Raw genomic sequence first — 22,785 nt, forward strand, 5'->3', positions numbered from 1 at the left:
CAAGAATCAACTTCCCATATGACCGCAAACATGTTTGGCTCTGCCAAGTATGGTAATCAACTAAAGTGCAGCGGGAGTGGTAGCTTTTGGCAGCAGAAGTGGACCGGTTGTTTTCGAAGCATCCTTGAAAGTAGCCCTCATTTCTCCGCAATTTTTATATAGGATTAAACATGCATCACAAAACACTTCTAGATTTTGCCGCTAAAAGAATTTTTGTTGAGATTGATGCTAATGCTGCTTATGAAATAATAGAGGGGATATTGAGGGTTCCGCCACTCAAAAAGGGATTTACTTTTACACAAGAAGGAGCTCAAACATTTAATTTTTTAATATAGGATTAAACATGCATCACAGAACACTTCTAGATTTTGCCGCTAAAAGAATTTTTGTTGAGATTGATGCTAATGCTGCTTATGAAATAATAGAGGGGATATTGAGGGTTCCGCCACTCAAAAAGGGATTTACTTTTACACAAGAAGGAGCTCAAACATTTAATTTTTTAATATAGGATTAAACATGCATCACAGAACACTTCTAGATTTTGCCGCTAAAAGAAATTTTGTTCCGTGGGTCGAGAAAACAATTGTTGCAAAAAGAAATTGCTGCAAACAGACCAACACGTATCTGCGGGTCAAGAAAACAATTTTAATGCTTACTTTATGGGGATCAAACATCTCGGTCAGAGATACGTGCTTTAGAGCGACATCCCTACGAGAAAAGAACAATGCTCCAATCGAGCGCTCATTTAATAAAAATATCGCTCAATTATTTGGTTTTATAAGCGATTTTACCAATTGTCGTGAGTGAATTGAATGAAAATACTTGGGTTGGCATGGGGTCAATATCCTATATTAGAATTTTAACATTAACCCGATAAGATACAATGCTCGCAAATTCGAGAAATGATTCAATTGCTTACTTCATGCCGCTCAAACTTCTCATGCTTCAGCTTGATGTTGACTCGATAAGGTGCAGAGCTCCTCGTCACCGCCTCAATCGATGGGAGAAGGGTGGACGAACCGGGTACTCGCTCCAACATTTACCATAATTATAAAAAATAAAAGAAACACTAAAAGAACCGGACGAAAACACTTTCGGCGGTGCGGTTTTTGCTCATGCGACACAGAGTAGCCAGAGATGAACCGAAACCACCCCGAAAACCCACCTCCCAAGGCTCTAGGGGCATTTTTGAGGGGGGTTTGTGGAGTTCAGGGGGGTGATAGGTTATTTCCTGAGACCCCAGGGGGGTATGTGGACTTTATCTGGTCTGCTCGTTCTAGTACCTTCCGGCCGGCCGGGCCCACCGTCAGTGCCTTCCTTGCAGCCCACGCCGGACGGCGCGCGGGCCCCACCGATCAACCGGCGCCGTCGGATTCCGATCGGACGGCCGGGCTCGCGTCATCTTCCACCTCTCGTCGGCCTCGAGGCGACCCCCCCCCCCCGCTCTCTCTCCTCCCCTCGATGAGAGAGAAACCCTAATCCCCCAATCCACTCGTCCAAATCCATCCCCTTTCCGATCCACCCCCCTCCGATCCGCCCGCCGCCAGCCGCCAGCCGCCAGCGGCAGATCTCGCCGACCGCCGCCCCGATCTGGTCCCGCCTCGCCGCCCCCGTCGGTCCTGGTCCGTCCCCCGATCTGGTCTCGCCGCCCGGTGGAGGGAGGGGGGCGGCGGAGGAGGAGATTCGATTCCGGAGGAGGATGGTCTGATGGGCGGCGGCGGGGCGTCGATGTTGGATGAGGACGAAGCGCGCCGGATCTGACCGCGCACGGCCACCCCCACCGCCCATGCCGGCCGTCGGGGCGCGGCGCTCCACGCGGGTCTTCCTGCCCAGGGCGCACAAGCAGGCCCCGCGCTCGCCGGAGCCCGCCAGGGTCACGCGCTCCGCCAAGCGCCTCGCCATCTCCTCAAACCACTCCCACTGGCTCGGCTGGGAGCAGCGCGCCGCCAGCACCAGCGACGACGACGACGACGATGACGGCCCCAAGCCGCGCACGCCGCAGCGCGAGCCGTCGCCCGACCGGCCCATGTCGCCGAGGTCCTTCGGGGCCGTGTACAGACGGAAGCGCCGCCAGAGGCCGCCGCCCGAGCCGGAGGACCTCGCCAACGGCGACGGCGACGACGGCAGCGACAGGAGGTTCGGGCTCGTGTTCACCAGGAAGCACAAGCGTGCCAAGCTCGCCCCTTTCGGCCTGTGCTCCTCGTCCAGGGAGTTGGCTTCGACCGTCGGGCTCCTTGAAGACGCACATTTTCTGGGTGGCGCTGTCGGCAGCCGCAGCGCCGTGCTCGTCGTCCTCGTGGACGCGTCTTCCCCCGGGAGCTCGAGCCGGTTCTCGCGCCTCCTCCTGCCGGTGTTGCTGTGGCTGCGCCGGCGCCAGCGGAGCCATGTCCGGAGCCTGGCCTCGTTTCTTCTGGCCTCGCCGGCTGTTGCCACCGCGTTTGCTTCGCACGGGGTGCACTTTATCAGGCTCCAGCGCCAGAGAGCTGTAAGCAGCTTCTGTTTCATTCTATACAGCTTCTGTTCATTCATGTGCCTGCACTGCATCGACTGTTTGATTGACGCAGGTGCTTTTTTTCTTCTGTATGTAGAGTGCGTTGCTGCAGAGGCCTACGGTGAACTGCGGGTGGTGCGAGCTCCGTGGTGCTGGCCCGTCTCGGCAGCCGGTGCTGTCGGTCAACTTCTCGGCGTTCCCTTCTTACTTCCAGGGCTTGCATTCTGCGACAGCTCTTCGTTTCATATATCTGCCAGCCGTGATTCGCCGGGCCATGGGTTTGGCTGGAGGAGCTGAAGAAGAATCGTATTCTCGAGATCATCCAGAGGTGGATTCTGGGTCTCCGAGCACCGGGGACGCCACACCCGCTGTCGGATCTTACGGAGCGGTTCAGGATTATGTGCCCCTTGAGCAAGCTCCAGGAGTGGTGCTGCATGGTCTGCGGCTGAAGAAGCACCAGAGGAAGCGAAGCTCGATGAGGCATCCCCTGAGCCGGCGCCGCCGTCTCACAGTGAGATTTTCTGACAAGGAAATTGGAGTGAAGGAGGGCACCGTGACCTCTCAGACGGAACTGCAAAATCCACCATTGACCGGAGGCCCTGAGGTTTCCGAGGAACCTGTCCAGCCCAAGCCAGCAATGGAAATTTCTCTTGATCTGCTTGATAACATGGATGACAGCGATGTCTCGACGCCCATGGGACCAAGTGGGAAGCAAAAGAGGTCTTTTTTCAAAAGTCCCGTTGACCGCACGAGTGAAAGGCCGGCCCTGTCAGAGGTTAGGCAGAATATAGATACCTTCCGCTGCAAAGCAAACCTCTTGATTATTCAGGCTGATAGGTGCTGGAGGGAAGAGGGAGCTGAAGTTATGCTGGAACTATCAAACTCCAACGGGTGGTGCGTGGCTGTGAAGCTACACGGTGTCACTAGAGTCTCTCTTAAGCCTTCAGAGCAGAGGTTCTATGTCGTCAACCGGCACACCCATGCCTACGTCTGGGCGGTCGAAGATGGATGGAAGCTTGAGTTCCCTGACAAATGGGACTGGCTTTTATTCAAAGAATTGCACATCGAGGGCCGGGAGCGCAATTCTCAGGGAAAGATCATCCCGATTCCAGGTGTGCATGAGGTTTCCGATGGCATGGGAGGGACTGTAGCAGATCCTTTCTCACGCCCTGTGACAGACTATATCAGAACGGCGGATGATGAGGTTGCGCGGGCCCTCTCGAGAGATTCAGCTTATGACATGGACTCGGAGGATGAGGAGTGGCTCATTCAGCTGAAGCATGGGCCTTCCGATAGAAGGAGGACCCGCCTGAACCAGATTTCCTACGAAGATTTCGAGAAATTAATAACCTTGTTCGAAAAGGACGCCTACAATAATCCTGAGGAAGCTAATGATGTGGATCAGCTTCTCTCCAGGCATCCTGCTTTAGGCAAGGGTGACAATGTCCTTGCCATATACGGATACTGGACTAATAAGAGAGATAAGAAAGGCACACCACTGCTTAGGATATTTCAGGTAAAGCCGGAGTATATCCCTTGCCTAATCCCCTGATGTGATCTTTACCGCAACCATCCTTTTTATTATGCCTTCTTTCATATTATCTAACCCAGCGAAATTGATTTTCCAAAGGGTGCACCTGCTGTAAGGCGAGGACGGCCGTCGCAGAAATCTTCTGTAAAAAAGAAGAGATCCGTGAAGAGACCACAAAGAAGCCAACCTGGCCGTGGGAAGCCTGGGTTCTTCTTGCAAGGTATTTAAAGCTCTGTAACATGCCCTGCTTTTGGATGCCGCAAAATCATTTTTTTAAAGTTTGCTGTACACAAATCGTGATGCTAGAGATCTTCTGTGACAGGGAACAATCAATGTCTTGTCTTTTTACGTTTTGCCATTTGACATAGTAACAATTAACCTCATTATGACCGAACATAGTGAACATTGCCGAGCTCAAGATATAGTATGTCTGTTGGCATTACCTTGGTTGTATATCTATTCTACCTCAGCATTCAGTTGCTGAAGTTATGGAACAATCTAACCTGTAAGGTATTTAAAGCTGTGTAACAAGCCCTGCTGTTGGTTGCCACAAATATTTTTTTTGTTGGCTTTGCTGTATTCAAGTTGTGATGCTAGAGATCTTTTTATGGGAACCACCAATATGTAGTAACTTTTATTTATGTCTCGGCCTTCTCCATTTGCCATTGGACATTGTAACAACCAGAGCTCATTATGCCCGAACATAGTAAACATCATTGTTCCCAATACATAGTATAACCACCCCCTTAGTTGTATATCTACTATACCTTAGCATTCAGTTGCTGAAGTTATTGGACAGTCCTGCTGCGGGTATTTAAAAACCCTGCTGTTGGACAGCACAAAATCTTCCTTTGTCTTTCGTGTAGTCAGACTGTGATGCTAGAAATCATTTGTGACAGGGAACCACCCGTACACTTGATGACTTTATAATACGTGACGTGTATGTCTTGTATTTTTGTGTTTGTCATTTATTTGACAATAGTATCATTTAAACTTCATTATGCCTGGATGAGCGTAGTAAGTAGGCATCATCGTCGCCGGCGGAGCTTAGTGTAGTCTTGGGGGGGAGGGGCACAGCCCTCCCAGCTTTGCACAATTCTTTGAAGGAAAAAAAAACAGAGGGATTAGTTGAAAGAAAATTAATAGTTTACTTCCTGAAATGTTCACTGATCATCGTGCTCAAAATATAGTAGTAAGCTTGTAATCATCCTCTTAGCTGTATATCTATCATGCCCAAAATATAATTCATTCAGCTGCTGAAGTGATGTAGAACAGTCTTATCTGGCCTGTACTCATCATCCTTGTGTTGTGCATTCTGCTGTGTGCAGGTGGCGAAGGTGAGGCCTTGCAGAGGGTGGTGGAAGCCGACCGTGCCGCGAAACAGGCCGTAGACAAGGCCATCCAGCTGCGCAGCAGAGCCCAGGCCCTCATGGAGCGGGCCAACCTGGCGGCGTACAAGTCGGTGATGGCCGTGAGGATCGCCGATGCCGCGAGCGTGTCTGAGAGGTGCCGGGACGTCGTCTGGAGGAGCCTCGACTAGGCCTTGCTTCTTTCTTTTGTTCCCGCCGCATGTGTGATATCATTGGCTAGTCTGCGAGGCTGTGTTTTTTTTTCGCCCCATCCTCCTCTCCTCCGGTTGTAACTATGCGCAGAAGAAGCAGAAGCGGAAATTGATGGGTCCCGGGTCGGACTCGTAGACAAAGAAACTGTAATTCGTTTGTGTAAATGATATAGTTTGGTAGCTAGATGTTGGTGGATGGATGGATGGATCCGTGCCTGACGACTCTGTATGTTATATGTAGTGCCCATGTTTTGACAGAGAAAAAAGATGAGGTATTGTTAGATCATAGAGGAGGTGAAAACAGTTGAATGAATGAACGAGTGGATGAATGGATCATCTGATCTGATGAGAGTGGCGTAAATGCGATTTTCCCTGAAACCTCCCATTATGAATGAATCATCTGATCTGATGAGAGTGGCATAAATGCGATTTTCCCTGAAACCTCCCATTATGAATGAATGAATGAATCATGTGATGAGCTGTGGGCCTGTGGTTTTGTTTGTTTGTTTGTTTTATCAACAGAGAAGAGATTGGCTTTAATCTTGGAGGATGAATGGACCTTGATGATCATCTTCTACTCCCTATGTGAATAGTATAGTAAGCTGGAGAGATAGATAGGAGGATGATCATCTTGTTTAAAAAAAAATTATATCATTTCATTATCTTGGGAAAGTGAAATCTTGTGTTCGATTAACCTTGTGGGGGGTGTGAAGTCTGATTTATTTAAAACGAACGGAACCTCGCCTCTGTATTTTTATATATACAGTATAAATTTGTGTATATTTCACAGCTTGTTACGTGCTCCCTTCGTTTTAAAATAAGTGTCTTAAGCTTAGTGCAAAGTTGAGACACTTATTTTGGAACGGAGGGAGTACAATTTTGTATTAGAGCTAGTACAAAGTTGAGACAGTTATTTTGAAACGAAGGGAATATATTGTTGCAGTCTTTTTTTTTTATTCATAATAGGAAAAAAGATGAGTTGCAAATGCAAAAATGGTAACTTTGAAGATGATGAAAACATGTGGCGAGAGGAGGAGAGGAGATGAGATGAGATGATCCGTCTCCAGACACACATGAGGGCGGAGGTGTTCCTCCTCTCGTCTCGCCTTATCCCTCTCTCCTCCCCACTCTTCCCCACTCGACCCACCCACGGCCACCGCCGATGATGTCCATCACCTCCACCGCCGGGACCCCGCTCTGCCCGCCGCCCGTCTCCAGGGGCGGACGGCGCGGAGGCAGGTTGTGCGCCGTCCGAGCCCAAGGTAACACTTCCTTCTCCCAACCAAACCCCCCAAATCCAAATCCAAATCCAAACCCTCTGAATCTGAAAAAAAAAATCGCTTCTTGCCGCGTTTTGCAGCGGCCGGAGACGGGGGAGCGGCGGATTCGTCGGAGCAAAAGTCCGTGGAGATAATGCGCAAGTTCTCGGAGCAGTACGCCCGCCGCTCCAGCACCTTCTTCTGCTCCGACAAGTCCGTCACCGCCGTCGTCATCAAGGTCACCGCCCTCCCCCTTCCCCTCATCCTTTCCCTGCTGCTGGTCATTACCTGGACCCTCGACTCCATCTTCTTCGTCCACCAGCCGCTGCAAATGCCAGCTAATTAAGGTCAAACAGTGTGGTTCATGATGGTGTACTTCATTCACATACCTCCTCCTGCTGCTGCTGCTGTACTGATGTGATGTGCCTCCTTGTTGATTGATTGATCGATTGATTCAAATTAAGCTCTAACAGCGTCCATGTTCACGCCCATGATGTGTCTGCCCCTCTCCTTTGATGATTAGTTCATTGATTTTGTTAACTAGAAGAAGAAAACCTCTTTTTTTGCAGGGGCTTGCTGACCACAAGGATCAACTCGGAGCTCCTCTCTGCCCCTGCAGGTAGTATTCAATCATCTCATGCCTTGTTAGGAACGCATCGTCTGTTTTTGTTTCCGACACACAGACATGTGCCGTTACTTACTTACTTACATGCCCGCCTGAACGTGCTGCTTTTGGAATCGAATCAAACCAGGCATTACGACGACAAGGCCGCCGAGGCGGCCCAAGGCTTCTGGAACTGCCCGTGCGTCCCCATGCGAGAAAGGTGAGGCAAAACTTCCCTGCCTTCTGCTATCACTTGTTACGGTAGCGTGTAGAAAAAGGATGGGAAGGGATGGGATGCTCTTTTTTCTCGTCGTGTTTAAATGCCAGAGATGTACCAGGTGGTTCAGTTTCAACCCCTCTTGGCTTCTTATCATTGTCCGACATATGTTCCTTTCTGTTGCGTATACATTTCGCATTAACTTTGATTTGCCACCGGAGAACAAGTTAGCCGGACGCGTATCTCCTGTGACGTTAGCACATATTATTGACTACCCCCTCCGATCTGTCAACATACATCCATTTGAGCGATAAATAATATGGATCGGAGGGAGTATTACTTATGTATGATAAAGAACCGTGGCACGCAAGTCGTGCTAGCTTTCAACTGAAAAGGGATTTATTACAGTGAAAGCTCGGTTAGAATCATCTGTTCTTTACCCACTCACTTGTGCATAGCAGTAAACAAACTACCGTGGAATGTAAGTGGTATCAAGCGAAAGCTCGGTTTGGATAATTTGGTTCCTCACCCACTGATGTTATTATAGTAAACAGCCATCAAACATTATTTAGACTGTGCTGGTATGTGACCTGGAGGAAAGTATAATAATAATAATAATCTCTGTTTCTTCAACTCTGTGATCTACTTGAATCTCGGCTATAATAATAATCTCTGTTTCTTCAACTCTGTGATCTACTTGAATCTCGGCTATAATGATCTCTGTTTCTTCAACTCTGTCATCTACTTGTGCAGGAAGGAGTGCCATTGCATGCTTTTCCTTACGCCCGACAACGATTTTGCCGGAGAGGACCAGGCATGTCCATCTCCTTTTCATATTGCCGATGCCGCAACTTCAGATACTGCCTAGCTCTATATTATCTCATTCTTACACGTGGACGCATACCTTTTTGCAGGCCATCAGCTTGGAGGAGATCAAGGAGGCGACGTCCAAGTACTAACCAGAAAACGCCTGTTTTTGCTCGAGAGGGGGATATAGTCGGTCGGTCGGTCGTCGTTGTCGGACCTGTATATGTAGTATCTCTGTAACAGCAGCAGGAAAATAAAAATTTGTGTCTGGAATGATGTCTGTTGTCATCCGTCTCGAGAGAAATTAAGGCCTGATGGTTGCATTCCCCGGCTTGTCAATGTTACCAAATTTATTGCGTGTTTTTGGGCTCGCGTAAAGCCTACTCCATTGTGATAGGAAGGAAGCAAGGAAGGAAGGATGTTGTGTGAAACGTCGTCGTCCTGATGCTTCATTTTTCTTCCTGAGTGAATGAATGGTGTGTGGAAGGGAAGCAACAGCAACGTGCCATTGCCCGTGTCCATGGCACCCAACAACCTTTTATATCTGTTCATTGTCATTATTATGTCTTTTGTTATGCATCTGTGTGTTGCTTTTGCAACCACAGTGTTATATACTCCCTCCGCCCTGAATTACTTGTCGTCTAGATCTATTTTAGTTTTAGATTCATCCATTTTCATACAATTCCGCGACAAGTAATTCCGGACAGAGGGAGTATATGCGATTTGCTCCATGTGCCCTCGTGCGCTCCATTTATCTGATCAACATCTATTACAGTACCATTTAGTGTACAATTGTTGCATTTTATTGTTGTGGACCTCAGTTTTCCATTTCTTGGCCTCGATGTGCCGTCTTGGATGAAACGAACCAAAAAACCGAGTTCATTTCATTTTACAGAAGAAACGGAGGAACCCTAGATAGGTAGCCAGGTGATCACCAGTGTGTGATGGTGAGTGAGGAGGGATGAGTTGTTGCAGTTAGGCTGCTGTATAGATAGATAGATAGGTAGTAGAAGTCCATGACTCGCCATCACCCACCAATCAATCTCACTCCCTTCCTCCCATCACTGACTTAAGTGTGTGTGTGTGTGTGGGCTTCTTCATCTTTTTTTTCTCCCTTTCCCACGGCTCCATCCATTACTATTCGTCACTGTCCTGGTTTTATTGCTCTAGCAGTACATAAACATTGCAAATAATTTGTTGATTTGCTCTCCTTCTGTGGCCTCTTGTTAATCATCCACCCATCCATCCATCGCTGGGGTGCTTGTTTGCCATGGCTCCTCAGCAGGTGAAGCTCGTCTCCACCATCTTCCATTCAAGAATATGGATGGCTTGCGTGCCTTGAAGATGACGCTTCTTTGTTTGTTTGGTTGTCTTGCAGGAGGGCAGCAAGATGGAGGAAGAGGAAGACGAGGAGGAGCACCGTCGTCATCGTCATGGCGAGCGGCCGCTGCTCTCGGCGTGCGCGCAGGAGGAGCAGGAGGAAGCCAGCAAGCCGTTGCCATTGCCGGCGAAGAGGAGGAGGAGGAGGAGCCTGAGCAGGTCGTCAAGATCAGGCGAGCAGGAGGACGGCGCCACCCGCTCCCTCTCCTTCTCCAGGCTCTTCAGCAGCTTCAGGATGATCGCCGCCGCCGCCGTGGACATTGATCAGGATCAGCTAGCTGCTGCTGAAGACGGACGTGCAGCCCTCAACCCTCACCACCATCATCATCACCAGCCGCCGTATCCCAAGCCGGTGTGCCGGACGCAGTCGCTGCCGATGACCAGCATCTCCAGGAGGCTCCCTGCACCCCACGGCCACCACCGGAAGCGGGTGGCCGACTCGAGCTCCCTGCGCCGGTTCCGGGTCTCGTCGTCCTTGTCGTCGGCGCCGCCCGTGCCATTGCCCGAGTCAGAATCGTCACCACCCTCTTCGCCATTACCATCACCATCAGAAGAGGAAGAAGGAGAGGAGGTGGGGGAGGAGGAGGCGGTGTGCCGGATCTGCATGGTGGCGCTGTGCGAGGAGGAGGACGAGGAAGAAGAAGGAGGAGGCGACGGCGACGGCGTGGTGCTGAAGCTCGAGTGCCGGTGCAAGGGCGAGCTGGCGCTGGCGCACCGGCGCTGCGCGCTCCGGTGGTTCGGCATCAAGGGCAACGCCAACTGCGACGTCTGCGGCCACGACGTCCTCAACCTCCCCGTCACCCTCCGCCGCCTCCCCGTCCCTCCCCCACCACCACCTCCCACCGCCGGCAACAATGGCGGCGCCAACCAAGAAGGAGAAGGAGGAGGAGAAAGGAGGGGGCTGAGAGGTGTGTGGAGGCACGGGACGGTGATCCTGGTGGTGGTGAGCATGCTGGCATACTTCTGCTTCCTGGAGCAGCTGCTGGTGGGCGACCACGGCAGCAACGCCGCGGCGGCCCTCGCCGTCTCCGTGCCCTTCGCCGTCGTCCTCGGCACCTTCTCGGCGCTCACCACCGCCGGGATGGTCTCCTCCAGGAGATACGTGTGGGCATACTCGGCGCTGCAGTTCCTGTTGGTCGTCCTCTTCACCCACCTCTTCTACCGCTACGTCAAGCTCCAGGCCGTCATCGCCATCATCCTCTCCACCTTCGCAGGCTTCGGCGTCGCCATCTGCACCAACGCCGTCCTCCTCCAGGCCATCCGCTGGAAGGCCGCCGCCGACACCGCCCGCCGCCCCTCGCCGTCCGAGCCGGACCACCATATCCCTGAGCCATAGCTACCACATATATATATATATATATATATATATATATATATATATATATATACTTTCTTACTGTATATATATGCAGTTACCTGTTGCTGTTGGCCACCCTTCTCCCAGATTTTGTGTATGAATATGTATAGAGTATGAAATGTTTGAAAATGTATAGTGAAGGACTTCATGCTTTTATTATTGGATTCTAGTTAACATTTGTGTTCTCATTTCAACATACACTTGTTCCAGCTGCCCAACCTGACAACTCCACCTAGAAGCAACTATTCCTTCTGCACCCTCTGCTTTCGGCATCGGCGCCTGCCTCGTGCTTGTCGTCAATGGCGTAAGTAATCATCCCCTACAACTCGTCCTTCGGGTTCGAGCCGGAGCTCTTCTCGGCCTCGGTCGATGAGCCTGGGCCATCGGTGCTGTCGGTCTGCGTCGCTGACGAGTACGAGTCAGGGCGCTTGAGCTTGAACGGGATGGCGGCATGCTTCTTGAGGAACTTGTACATCTCCACCACCGTCCGGTCCCCCTCGAAAGTTATCTGCAAAGTTTCAGCCAGCAAATTGAGTCAGTATATCAGGTTTCCCAGTTGAGTAGGACCCCATAGTGCCATTCAAGCTCCACTCATGAGCTTCGCTAGCTGTCTACTGAATCTACTACCACTACCCAAAACTGGAAACATCAGATCTATAAGCACTTACAGGCTCAAAGCTTTTCTTCCCCGCTGGATAGAAGAGTATCGTGGGGAATCCATCCGGCTGTAACAGGAAGCAAAGTGTCAAATTCCATCCGTATTTCGGGAAGTCTACATAGCAGCGAACATGAAAGATCGAGCATCTATATTTTCCATGTATAAATTCAAGAAAGATAATCAAAAGGAAAACAGAGCTAAATGAAAGGCAGCTTCAACGCTTCAGCATTCAGGGAATCAGATCCTTTCCTTTGTGTAACAGTCATAATCATAGTGCTACATCAAAAACAGAAGAGCACAAGCCTCTCCCATCATGCCTTATTTAATACCGCGTACATCAAAGTACTGTTGCACTATTTCTAGATGTTATTATGGACCTTGAACTCAGCCAGATAACCGGGGGAGATGGCACTATCTTTCAACAACCAGGCAACAGTGCTCGTCTCTGAGGCTCAACTCGACTCAAGCTCTATCGCTATCTTCCTAACCAAATCTGTCTTACCAAATACGACCTATTTCTCGAATTAACTTGTCCCTAACTCCTAACAGCATGTGATTCAAATCTGGCAATAGCCTATTAATACTTTGCTACGCACGGGCTGGTTTACCTCTTTAGCCCGTTAGAGAAACTGTACCATCACACTGTAGCGTATGGATAAATAGGCGCGGAATAAATACATTTAGCATATACTAGATGGCAGCAGACAGATAATGGATCTACCCTTTCCATGCACCATAAACAAGTGCAATTGCACATTTAAGTGAAGAAAATGTTAAAATAACTTCTACATGTTTTATAATTAGCATTGTTTTGTTTCATATACAATGTATATACAGGTTCTATGACCGTTGATGGCCCGGCACTCAGACTAGTCTAGCAAGTAATATCCAGTTTGAAGAAGTCAACAGACAGCGACTCAGACCTTGGCACGAGGATGCTCATTGTTTGTGCCGTCCATTTTGGCTATTACAAGGGAGTCAATGCCATGGAGAAACTTGGCCAGCTTGTTGTAGATAGGCTCCAGTGACTGACAATGGCCACACCATGGTGCATATATCTGCGTCCAAAATGATGCGGCGTTATGGACAACACGCATTTTTTTATCTTCTCAAATCTACCTGGCAAGAACTGAACTTACCTCCAAAAGGACATCCTTTGACTCATCCAGAACTATTTGATCTAGACTCTTGCCAACAACAACTTTGACGTCCTCATCATTCTGCATGGAAACACAAAGAATGTCTCATTGCTGTGTAAATAATGATAGAGAAAGTAGATATCGGATAATTCTTCTCGACTCACGGATTCAGGTACTGGGTCGGACTTGTAGAATGGTGTGAGCTTGTCCTCCAGGAAATCTTGAGCAAATGCCTGGGTATTACAAGAAGTAGAAAGATTTTGTTAAGGAACATTTTACTTTCTTGAACAATGATACTTGATACCATCCTACCCAACAACATTAGCAGAGCCTCAACATCAGCAATGATGAAACAGCAACGACTATAGTGGTTACATAAAGCATCTTCTACAGGCAAGTGCTAGTTTCACGAAAGATTAGAAAATGTACTTGGACATGCAAGTTTCTGAAGCAACATATAGTTCAGTATTAAGTATAAATATGCAATGGTAAAGAAGAACAGCACAAAAAAGCAAAAACACGTTCGTCAGCTTATATATTGCTAAGATAATATATTCTCTTGCAACTGTTGACCATGCTCTTACGATTTTACTTCTAATCCGGTACTGAATTTGCAAGAATGTTTTCAGAAATTACCTTAATGCTGTCCAGTGATATTTCACCACTGAAGAAAAACTTCTTAGCGTCCTCATTCCCAGTGTAAGCAAGAACCTACAAATTAATCAAATCAGAATGTCAAAAACAGAAAGAGCAGAGACATTAAAACCAAAGTAAAACTGCTGCATTCTGTTTCTGTGCAATAAACTAACACACAAATAAACATGACAAAAAATAAGAGGTATTACCGTGGTCTCTTGTCCAGTAATTCCAAAGTAATCGGCAACAGGTTCACCAACTTCCTCATTGTCACGCTCCACAAAAACAAATAAAAGCTGCATTTGAGACACAGGCCACATCAGTGCTTAGTGAGACTCCACCTCAGCAAAAACGCACGAGCCACAAAGGAAATAAGTGATGGCTTGGATTTGAGTATAAAACGTGGAACATGACAGAGGGAAAAAGTTCATGAAACACTGGTCCGATCAACAGAACAAAGTACCTTCCCCTTGAATGATTTTGCTGTTTCCTTCAAGATGGGCAGGAATTTCGAGGACTCCTTTGCAACAGCGAATAGCAAAATCTGATTTTGAAATTAGGATACAGCACATCAGCAAAGGAGTAATAATACATGGGCCGAGAACGTGATGAAAATAAAACCCCATGGCATACAGCATGACATACTTGCTTCTTGATCGGATTATCGAAAATCGCAGGGGCGGTTTCCTGTGTGAGGGTGGTGATCAATGGGATTTTGTTCGCCGAAACAAACTCGGCGATCGCAGACGCTCTGAACTCACCATCTGCAAGACACACGGTACATTATTGTCGAATTTAACGGTCAAACAAAATTGTGTGTAGAAATGGAAATGAAAGGCCGGTGGTGAAAGCTAAAGCAACTTGGGGGTGAAGATACCAAAGACGGTCAACTTCTCCTCCTCTTTCTTGAGCAGGACTACTGACGGGCGCTTTGCCTCCGGGTCAATGTGGAAAAGCTTGGCCACATCGGGGCTGGTAGTCTGGTAGAAGCTGACGGTATCTTCCAGCCTTGAGGCAGCAGCAAGCTCATCGCTGTGCGCACCCTATATATCGTTTGAGGACAGAGTAATCATAATGATTCATCACCATAGTGTATATATGCAGCGCAGAACAGCTAAAAATACAAGCGCATCTCGGATTTGTTTTCAGTACATGGTAACAGACCATGCGGGTTGACATTTTATCTACGTAGTAGTTAGCAAAGGAATCATGGCATAACAGGTGCATTGTAATTTTGGATCAGTCTAGGGTAACATGTCCACATGGACGGCTGTTGCAATTCAAGCCTTGAAGCAGCAGCAAGCTCATCACTATGAGCACCCTATAACATTCAACGATGGAGTAATGAAGGACTTTATCACAATGCTGTATGTAAGTGTCCGATAGCTAAACGTACGAGCACATCTAGGGATCGTTCTCAGCACATTGTAAAGGAACATGCAGGTGCACTGTATTTGCGGTCAACTACAGTAATTTTTTGGTAACATGGCCAGATGAGCGCTCTGGTTGGAATTCAGGCATTGAATTTTGGGTAACATGGGTTGCAATTTAAGCAAATTGGGTTGCTTGACTTTGCTGCGCTTGGAGAACATACGGGCGGATCCCAGATTCGTTCTTAGCACATGGAAACAGAACATGAAGGTTGACATTTCATCTAGAAAGAAAGCAACAAGAATATTCAGGGGAACTGTGAGCATTGTATGTATCTGTGGTCAACTAATTTGGGGTAACATGGCCACATGAGCTGTTTGGTTGCGATTCAATCACAGTATTCTTGGGTCAATCTGGGTAACATGAGTGGGTTTGCAATTGAAGCAATTTTGGGGTGGGTTGGTTGACTTTGCGTAGCGTACCGAGAGGTGGTGGAGGTATGCGAGCACGGCCACGTCGTCGCCGGTGACGATCTTCTCGGCCTCGTCGACGGCGGTGAGGTTCTGCACCGCAGGGCCCAGCTTCTTGGTGATCCAAGCCACAATGGCGTCCCTGCAGCAAAGCAAGTAGGCATGAGGTGGAGCGGGGAATTGGGGATCTGGGATGCGGCAGGGCAGAGTGAATTTGCTCACTTTGTCCTCTCGCCGGCGTAGTCCCTGGGCACGCCGTCGATGAAGAAGAGGAGGGTGGGGTAGCCCTGCACGTCGTGCGCCTGCGCCAGGTCGTGGTCCTCGGTGGCGTCCACCTTGGCGAGCGCGACGTCGAGGCCGGGCTGGTCGAGCGCGAGGTGGGCCGCGGCGGCGGCGTAGTGGGGCGCGAGCGCGCGGCAGTGGCCGCACCAGGGCGCGTAGAACTCGACCATGACGTGGCGGCGGGCGGCGAGGACGGAGGTGAAGTTGGCGGCGGTGAGGAGGAGCACGTGCGCCTCGTCCACCGCCTCCTGGTCCTGGGAGGAGGACGCGTCGGGCACATCCTCGTCTAAGAGGTCCTCCTCGTCGTCGTAGTCGGCGTCGAGGCCGGGGAAGTCCGGGGCGCCGTCCTCGGTGGTGGTGTCGTCGAGGCCGGCGTTCTTGATGAGGTAGTCGAGGTCGATGTCCGGGTTGGAGGTGGGGGTTGAGGAGGCGAGGAGGAAGGGGGTGGCCAGGAGCAACAGCAGCAGCAGGAGAGATCGGGTGCTGGGCGTCGGCATCGGCATCGCCGCCATGGCCGGCCGGCGAGGAGGAGCGTGTGGGGAGTGGGAGTGGGAATGGACCGGACCAGCCAAAGACTCGATTTTTAAGGAAGGGAGAGGAGAGTCCACCGCATCACATGAGGAGCGTGTGAGCGAGAGGAGTGGGCCCAACGACGTACTGCTGGGCTGGGCTGGGCTGGGCTGGGCTGCATCGACCCAACCAATGCCCACAATGGATTGAACTAAGAAAAAAGGATTGGTCATACCACATATATTCATCACCATCCAACGTGAAGAATTAATTTGAGAAATTTAGAGTATCTCACATATAGACAAATAGAATCACATTAAACGGATACAAATATACTCCCTTCGTTTTTAAATATAAGTCTTTTTAAAGATTTCACTAAAGGAACTACATACGAAGGAAAATGAGTGAATATACACTCTATAGTATGTCTATATACATCCATATGTAGTCTCTTAGTGGAACCTCTAAAAAGACTTATATTTAGGATGGGAGAGAGTAAACAAGAGAGCAGCAAGTTTGTATGAATGAGAGCAAATTATTAGAAATACAGATATCGACACAAAATCATAACATCTCATAAGTGTTCTTTTCTCTCGCAAAAGACATTAAATAAAGAATCATTTATAGATACTTGGCTAAGATATGGTCGTCGGAACTGCAATATCTAAACACACATTTAATTCTACTACTCTCTCTGTCCTAAAATAAGTGTCTCAACTTTATAATAGTTTTGCGACACTTATTTTGGGACGGAGGAAGTATTAGATAGAGCTTATTAAGACATAGTGCAGTGGGGCTACCCTGATAATGATGCGGTTGGGGATCTTTTTCATCTAATTTTAATGAAGTATGAATATATGTTCTCTAAAATAAGTCTATAAGTATAGCGCTTCATCTATGCTTCTTTATTTTAATATAATAATTGAATATACATCTTATATGCGAAAAAAATATACATCTTATTTTAATATAATAATACGCTTGGTTCCTGGGTGTATATACATCTTATATGCGGAAAAAAATTATGATAATTGATTAGAAGGTCAAACAATTCTGGAAATATTTTTGAAATAAATTTAATATTTCATTGTACTTGTAAAAAAATCCACAAAAAAAATACTACACGTCGACGTCTTTTCAAAAAAGACAAAACTTTGGTCAAAACAGTGTGAATAGTGACCTATAATAGCAAATAAATTTTGTCTTTTTGCCCAGAAGTCAATATTGGTTTCTTTTTCATGAATTTTTTTATACTAGTGCAAAACAAAGTCAACTTTAATCCAAAGATATTTTTGAACTATTTTGACTTTTTGTTTAATTATTAAAGAAAATCCTCATATGGGGTGCATATACAAAGCAGGAACCAAAGTGTATCTCCCTTGGTCATGTCACACATATTCATCATCCGATGTGAAGAATTAATTTAGGGTATCTCCCACAGACAAACACGGACACAAATACAAAATAAGAGAGCGAGTTTGTATGAATGAGGGCAGTGCAATGCTACACCGTATATCATACCCCCTCTGTCCTAAAATTATTGCCTTAAGTTTTTCTAGAAATGAATGTATCTAAATACTGAAACGTAACTAGATACATTCATATCTAGAGAAATATAAGACAAGAATTTGAGACGGGCGGAGTACTATGTTATTAGTCATGCCACTTTATTAAGCTAAAGTTTGATGTGGCACCCCATTTAAGAGGAGATAGATAGCGCAACCGCATCTTCATCTAGATATACAAATATCGACAAAAAATCTGTAACATCTCATAAGTTTTCTTTTCTCTCACAAAAGACATTAAATAAAGAATTGTTTCTAGATACTCCCTCCGGAATTACTTGTCATAAAAATAAATGTATCTAGACGTATTTTAAATCTAGATACATCCATTTCTTTTTATTTTGACGACACGTAATTCCAGACGGAGGGGTACTTGACTAAGGCTGGTCACAATGGGGAGAAACTTAGCAGTAACATCACACACTCTAATACAACTTTGCTTATGTGGCACATATTTAATGAAGAGAGAGGTGCTTGTGGTAACTAGCTAAGTTACCGGAACATCACACACTCCAACAAACAATGAGTCTATAGCCTAATAAATGCATTGTTGCATGACACTACATATATGTTACTCCCCATTGTGGAGGTAGGAACATAGTCTAGAAAAGTGTGTAGGTTCCTACCTTATGTTACTCCCCATTGTGACCAGCCTAAGATATGGTCGCCGGAACTGCAATATCTAAACGCGCATTTAATTCTACTATTAGATAGAGCTTGTTAAGACATAGTGACAATGATGCAGTTAGGGATCCTTTTCATCTTATTTGAGTGAGCTAGGAATAAATGTTCTCTGAAATAAGTCTATAAATATAGCACTGCATCGATCTATGCTTCTTGAAGCCCAAATAACAGAGACGGGACAAAGAACAAGTTTGTGGTTTACCTTATGGGGGAGAAAACTATTCTGCTTTGCCTTATGGTGCTTCTGCTGCTAGGAAATTCCACCCGCGCTGGTACAAAATCAATCTCTCTATTCCTATGTGTGTGTGAGTGTGTTTCCTTTTTTCATTCCAATCGGAGTAGAAAAAGTCGTCTTGAATATTGTCAACTCAACTGCACAAACTTCTTTGAACCCTTTACTAGTTTTGCTAGGTTAGCGAAATTTCCTTTGCGACAAGGGGTTGGTTCGAGGAGCCTAAATATGGTTGAAACTGTATCTTTTCTTATTGACGATGTAACTATTATTTACTAATTAAACAAAGTCGACGTTTTAATCCAAAAAAGGAACTTCTTTGAACCCTTTTAGTTTGGAGGTTCTTTCACTGACGAATGTGTATGTTGTCCACAGAGCATTGCGTGAAGAAGAGTACGCCTATCTCGGACATCCTGTGCCTGAATTTCAAATGCTATTTCATGTGCGCGCGTCACTGGGACAATATCAGGAAAGCCTACTGCGCCGGCACTTTCTTTTTCCGTCATTGCGATTGCGTCATTTGCAAGTAGAGTTGCAGTCTAGCATCATGCCAAAGAACTGACAATTAATGATGTCCAGTAATAAGATCTTCTCGTGACTCGCATGCAAGAACCTTGATCGCCAAATAAAATCTTCTTGTGACGTGCATGCAAGAACCTTGATCGATTACCAAGTTTTACCAAGAACCATGCATGGTTGTCTGGTAGACGAAGCCAACGCCAGAGCCAATTAATTGCTGGCACCATTTGTTTGTATAGGCTGACGAATCATGCATCCCATAGAGCAAGTTCTTCTTTTTTACAAGGAGTAATTCAAGAGCGATACTCGGGCAGAATCACTGGAGCAATTTCTCATAAAAACGGCGTCGATTCATCAGTCGTGGTAAATAGCCCAAGCAACAATTACATGAACGGTACTAATATATAGCAACACAAGTTGCTGTGGACCAGTAATTAATACTCCCTTCGTTCCTAAATATAACTCTTTTTAAAGGTTCCACTAAAGACTACATACGGATGTATATAGACATATATTAAAGTGTAGATTCACTCATTTTGCTCCATATGTAGTCTTCTAGTGAAATTCCTAAAAAGACTTATAGTAATATATAGATAGATAGACGAAGATGGATGGTCGAGTAACATAGATAACCACGGTGGCCATAGAACATTCGGCATGATTAGTGAGCTATCTAAAAAAAACAATGAACAACATAGGTCGCCATAGTTCAAATATATGAGATCATGCTACTGTTTTATGTATGTCAAATATATGTTTCTATGACCATGAGATCATGCAACTCTCTGACACCGGAGGAATGCCTTGTGTGTATTAAACGTCACAACGTAACTGGATGACTATAAAGGTGTTCTACAAGTATATCCGAAGGTGTCTGTTGGGTTGACATGGATCAAAACTAGCATTTGTCACTCCGTATGACAGAGATGTATCTCGGGGCCCACTCGGTAATACAACATCACAACAAGCCTTGCAAGCAATGTGACTAAAGAGTCAGTCACGGGATTTTGTATTACGGAACGAGTAAAGAGACTTGCCGGTAACGAGATTGAACTAGGTATAGAGATACCTACGATCAAATCTCGGGAAAGTAACATACCGATGGACAAAGGTAATAGTATACGGGATTAACTGAATCCTTGACATAGAGGTTCGACCGATAAATATCTTCGTAGAATATGTAGGAGCCAATATGGGCATCCAGGTCCCGCTATTGGTTATTGACCAGAGAGTGTCTCGGCCATGTCTGCATAGTTCTCGAACCCACAGGGTCTTCTCACTTAAGGTTCGGTGACGTTTCGGTATAGTTGAGTTATGTATGTTGGTGACCGAAAGTTGCGGAGTCCCGAATGAGATCCCGGACGTCACGACGAGCTCCGGAATGGTCTTGAGGTAAAGATTGATATATAAGAAAGTTGTATTTGGCTTCCGGAAAGATTTCGAACATAACCGATAAAGTACTGGGAGTGACGAATGGGTTCCCGGTTTTCACCGGGAGGGGCCACCTACCCGGGAGGGGACCTAGTAGGACTAAAAGTGATGCATCAGTCCCACGGCCATCCCAATAATACCTATTTCGGCCAAGTGTAAAAAGAAAAGGAAAAAGGAAAAAAAAGGGAAGGTGGAGACCAACTAGGAAGGGAGTCCTCCACCAAACCGAATTGGAGAAGAACTATCCTCCCTAGCTCGGCCAACCTATCCTCCTTGGAGGAGGAGGCAAGGCAGCCCTCCCACCTCTTCCTCCTATATATAGTGGAGGTTTTGTGGGCAACACACATATGAAAAGCCACGTGTTGCCCTCTCCTCCAGAGATTGTCTCCTTCGTCTAGATTAGTCCGACATAGCTTGACGAAGCCCTACTGGATTAGTTCACCGCCACCACCACTACACCGTCATGCTGTCGAAGAACTCATCTACCTCTCGGCCCCTCTTGTTGGATCAAGAAGGCGGAGATCGTCATCGAGCTGTATGTGTGCTGAACACGGAGGTATCGTCCGTTCGGCACTAGATCGGGATGGATCGTGGGATCGCGGGACGGATCATGATGATTTCGTGGGACGGACTGTGATTTGGATCGCGAAGATGTTCGACTACATATCAACCGCATTATATACGCTTCCCCCCTCTCGCAGATGGTTATCACCATGGATAGATCTTGTGTGCGCGTAGGATTTTTTTTGTTTTTCATGCAACGTTCCCCAACACTGTCTAAGTAAAGATATAATATAATACAAATAGTGAATGTGGGATAGTGATGATATGATGTGCAGAATTGTCCCCAGGGCGGCCGTGGCAATCTAGAGGCCCTTGTGCCAACATCATATAATGGGCCCCAATAATAGACAAAAAAAAAAACTTCCACGCCATGTACCACAAAAAGTCATCATAAAAACAAGTGTAATTTCATAAGCAAATATGGTCTTAATACGTCATGGATATCTCTCCCTAGGATTAGGGTAGAAGCTCCAACAATCCATCTGTTCTTAATCTGGAACCAATTCCACCGAAGCTACAACTCCAGCTCTAGCAGTCCAACCCCAAACGTGCATCAGCAAATATAAGGAGCCGTGTATCTTTCACCTGAAAAATACACAGAAAGAAGTGAATGGCATACTCAAGAAAAACAGCACCTTGGACCATTTTGGAAGCAAAATCACTAATAAGAAAATCTCTTGAATCTCTTGGTCTCTTGGATTAAATTAGAGGAAATGACACGCTGCTCCAAATGTCCAAAAATTCAATTTCAAGCAATACGACAACAGCAAAATCTACGTGCCTGCAATGTCATACAAAAAGCAAGGAATCAAGCAGGTCAAACATTCGTACATCAATTTATCATAACAGAAAATAGACAAGGAGAGAAATTGAGACGCAAAAAATTAAAATGAACTGCCTGCCTCAGACGGTGTAACACCCCGGACATGCCATTGAACTTCAGATCTGGCACCTCATCACATCTAAGACGACGAAGGAGGAAACCATATATGTCATCCACGAACCACAAACCCAGCACATGTTCCGTATTCGAGATGTCATCGATGCAGACCACAATATGCATCTGCTTCTGGACTACCTCCCAAGCTCTACGCCGATATTTGAGCAAACGCCGTCGCAACAACGAAGCCCGAGGACACAGGTCCACTACAAGGATGCCACCATCGACATGCCATCCTTGCTTGAACAGACTGGTTTCCAAATTTATCCCCAATCATAGGCCGATGGCCTCGTTAGAGAAGGATCGGAAGAATCTTTATTCAGCGCCTCATCGTGGCCGCCGAATCGAAGACGATGAACGGTCTTTATTCAGTTTCATGCAAAGCACATAAACTCTGTACTATAGGCCATTGCATTTATTTTTACTTGGTATATTAAGAAATAAGAGCACAATTGTAGTCATTTTTTTTGTTACTCTTGTATTTCTAAAAAAGATCTAGTATATATGAGATACCGGGTATCCATTGCTAGCTAACTATACAACACTAACATATGTGGAGAAAATCAAGCCATCATGA

The 22,785-nt window shown here is 46.7% G+C and overlaps 4 protein-coding genes and 1 long non-coding RNA gene across 5 annotated transcripts; 4 read left to right on the top strand and 1 right to left on the bottom strand.

Moving 5' to 3' along the window:
• Positions 1–1,314: 1,314 nt before the first annotated feature.
• On the top strand, positions 1,315–5,869 carry LOC123401200. The gene is made up of 4 exons (XM_045094936.1): positions 1,315–2,485; positions 2,589–4,007; positions 4,122–4,242; positions 5,351–5,869. The coding sequence occupies exons 1-4, from the start codon at positions 1,736–1,738 to the stop codon at positions 5,560–5,562; spliced, it is 2,502 nt and encodes an 833-aa protein (XP_044950871.1). The 5' UTR covers positions 1,315–1,735; the 3' UTR covers positions 5,563–5,869.
• Positions 5,870–6,632: 763 nt separating this feature from the next.
• Positions 6,633–8,901, top strand: LOC123403933 (ferredoxin-thioredoxin reductase catalytic chain, chloroplastic-like). The gene is made up of 6 exons (XM_045097840.1): positions 6,633–6,845; positions 6,944–7,080; positions 7,412–7,461; positions 7,595–7,666; positions 8,417–8,477; positions 8,578–8,901. Exons 1-6 carry the CDS (start codon positions 6,746–6,748, stop codon positions 8,620–8,622), a joined length of 465 nt encoding a protein of 154 aa, XP_044953775.1. The 5' UTR covers positions 6,633–6,745; the 3' UTR covers positions 8,623–8,901.
• A 121-nt stretch (positions 8,902–9,022) lies between these two features.
• On the top strand, positions 9,023–11,366 carry LOC123403931. Its single transcript, XM_045097839.1, has 3 exons — positions 9,023–9,755; positions 9,849–11,207; positions 11,238–11,366. The coding sequence occupies exons 1-2, from the start codon at positions 9,741–9,743 to the stop codon at positions 11,184–11,186; spliced, it is 1,353 nt and encodes a 450-aa protein (XP_044953774.1). The 5' UTR covers positions 9,023–9,740; the 3' UTR covers positions 11,187–11,207; positions 11,238–11,366.
• Positions 11,339–16,345, bottom strand: LOC123403930 (protein disulfide isomerase-like 1-4). Its single transcript, XM_045097838.1, has 12 exons — positions 15,704–16,345; positions 15,494–15,623; positions 14,518–14,683; positions 14,286–14,404; positions 14,104–14,184; positions 13,850–13,936; positions 13,641–13,715; positions 13,169–13,237; positions 13,005–13,085; positions 12,789–12,923; positions 11,876–11,932; positions 11,339–11,715 (listed from the first exon to the last, which is right to left on the bottom strand). The coding sequence occupies exons 1-12, from the start codon at positions 16,273–16,275 to the stop codon at positions 11,527–11,529; spliced, it is 1,761 nt and encodes a 586-aa protein (XP_044953773.1). The 5' UTR covers positions 16,276–16,345; the 3' UTR covers positions 11,339–11,526.
• A 2,275-nt stretch (positions 16,346–18,620) lies between these two features.
• LOC123403934 lies at positions 18,621–19,407 on the top strand. Its single transcript, XR_006611595.1, has 2 exons — positions 18,621–18,794; positions 19,130–19,407. It is a non-coding gene; the product is annotated as an uncharacterized LOC123403934 (long non-coding RNA).
• Positions 19,408–22,785: the final 3,378 nt, after the last annotated feature.

This window comes from Hordeum vulgare, chromosome 6H, assembly GCF_904849725.1.
Source record: "Hordeum vulgare subsp. vulgare chromosome 6H, MorexV3_pseudomolecules_assembly, whole genome shotgun sequence".
NCBI classification, from domain to species: Eukaryota; Viridiplantae; Streptophyta; class Magnoliopsida; order Poales; family Poaceae; genus Hordeum; species Hordeum vulgare.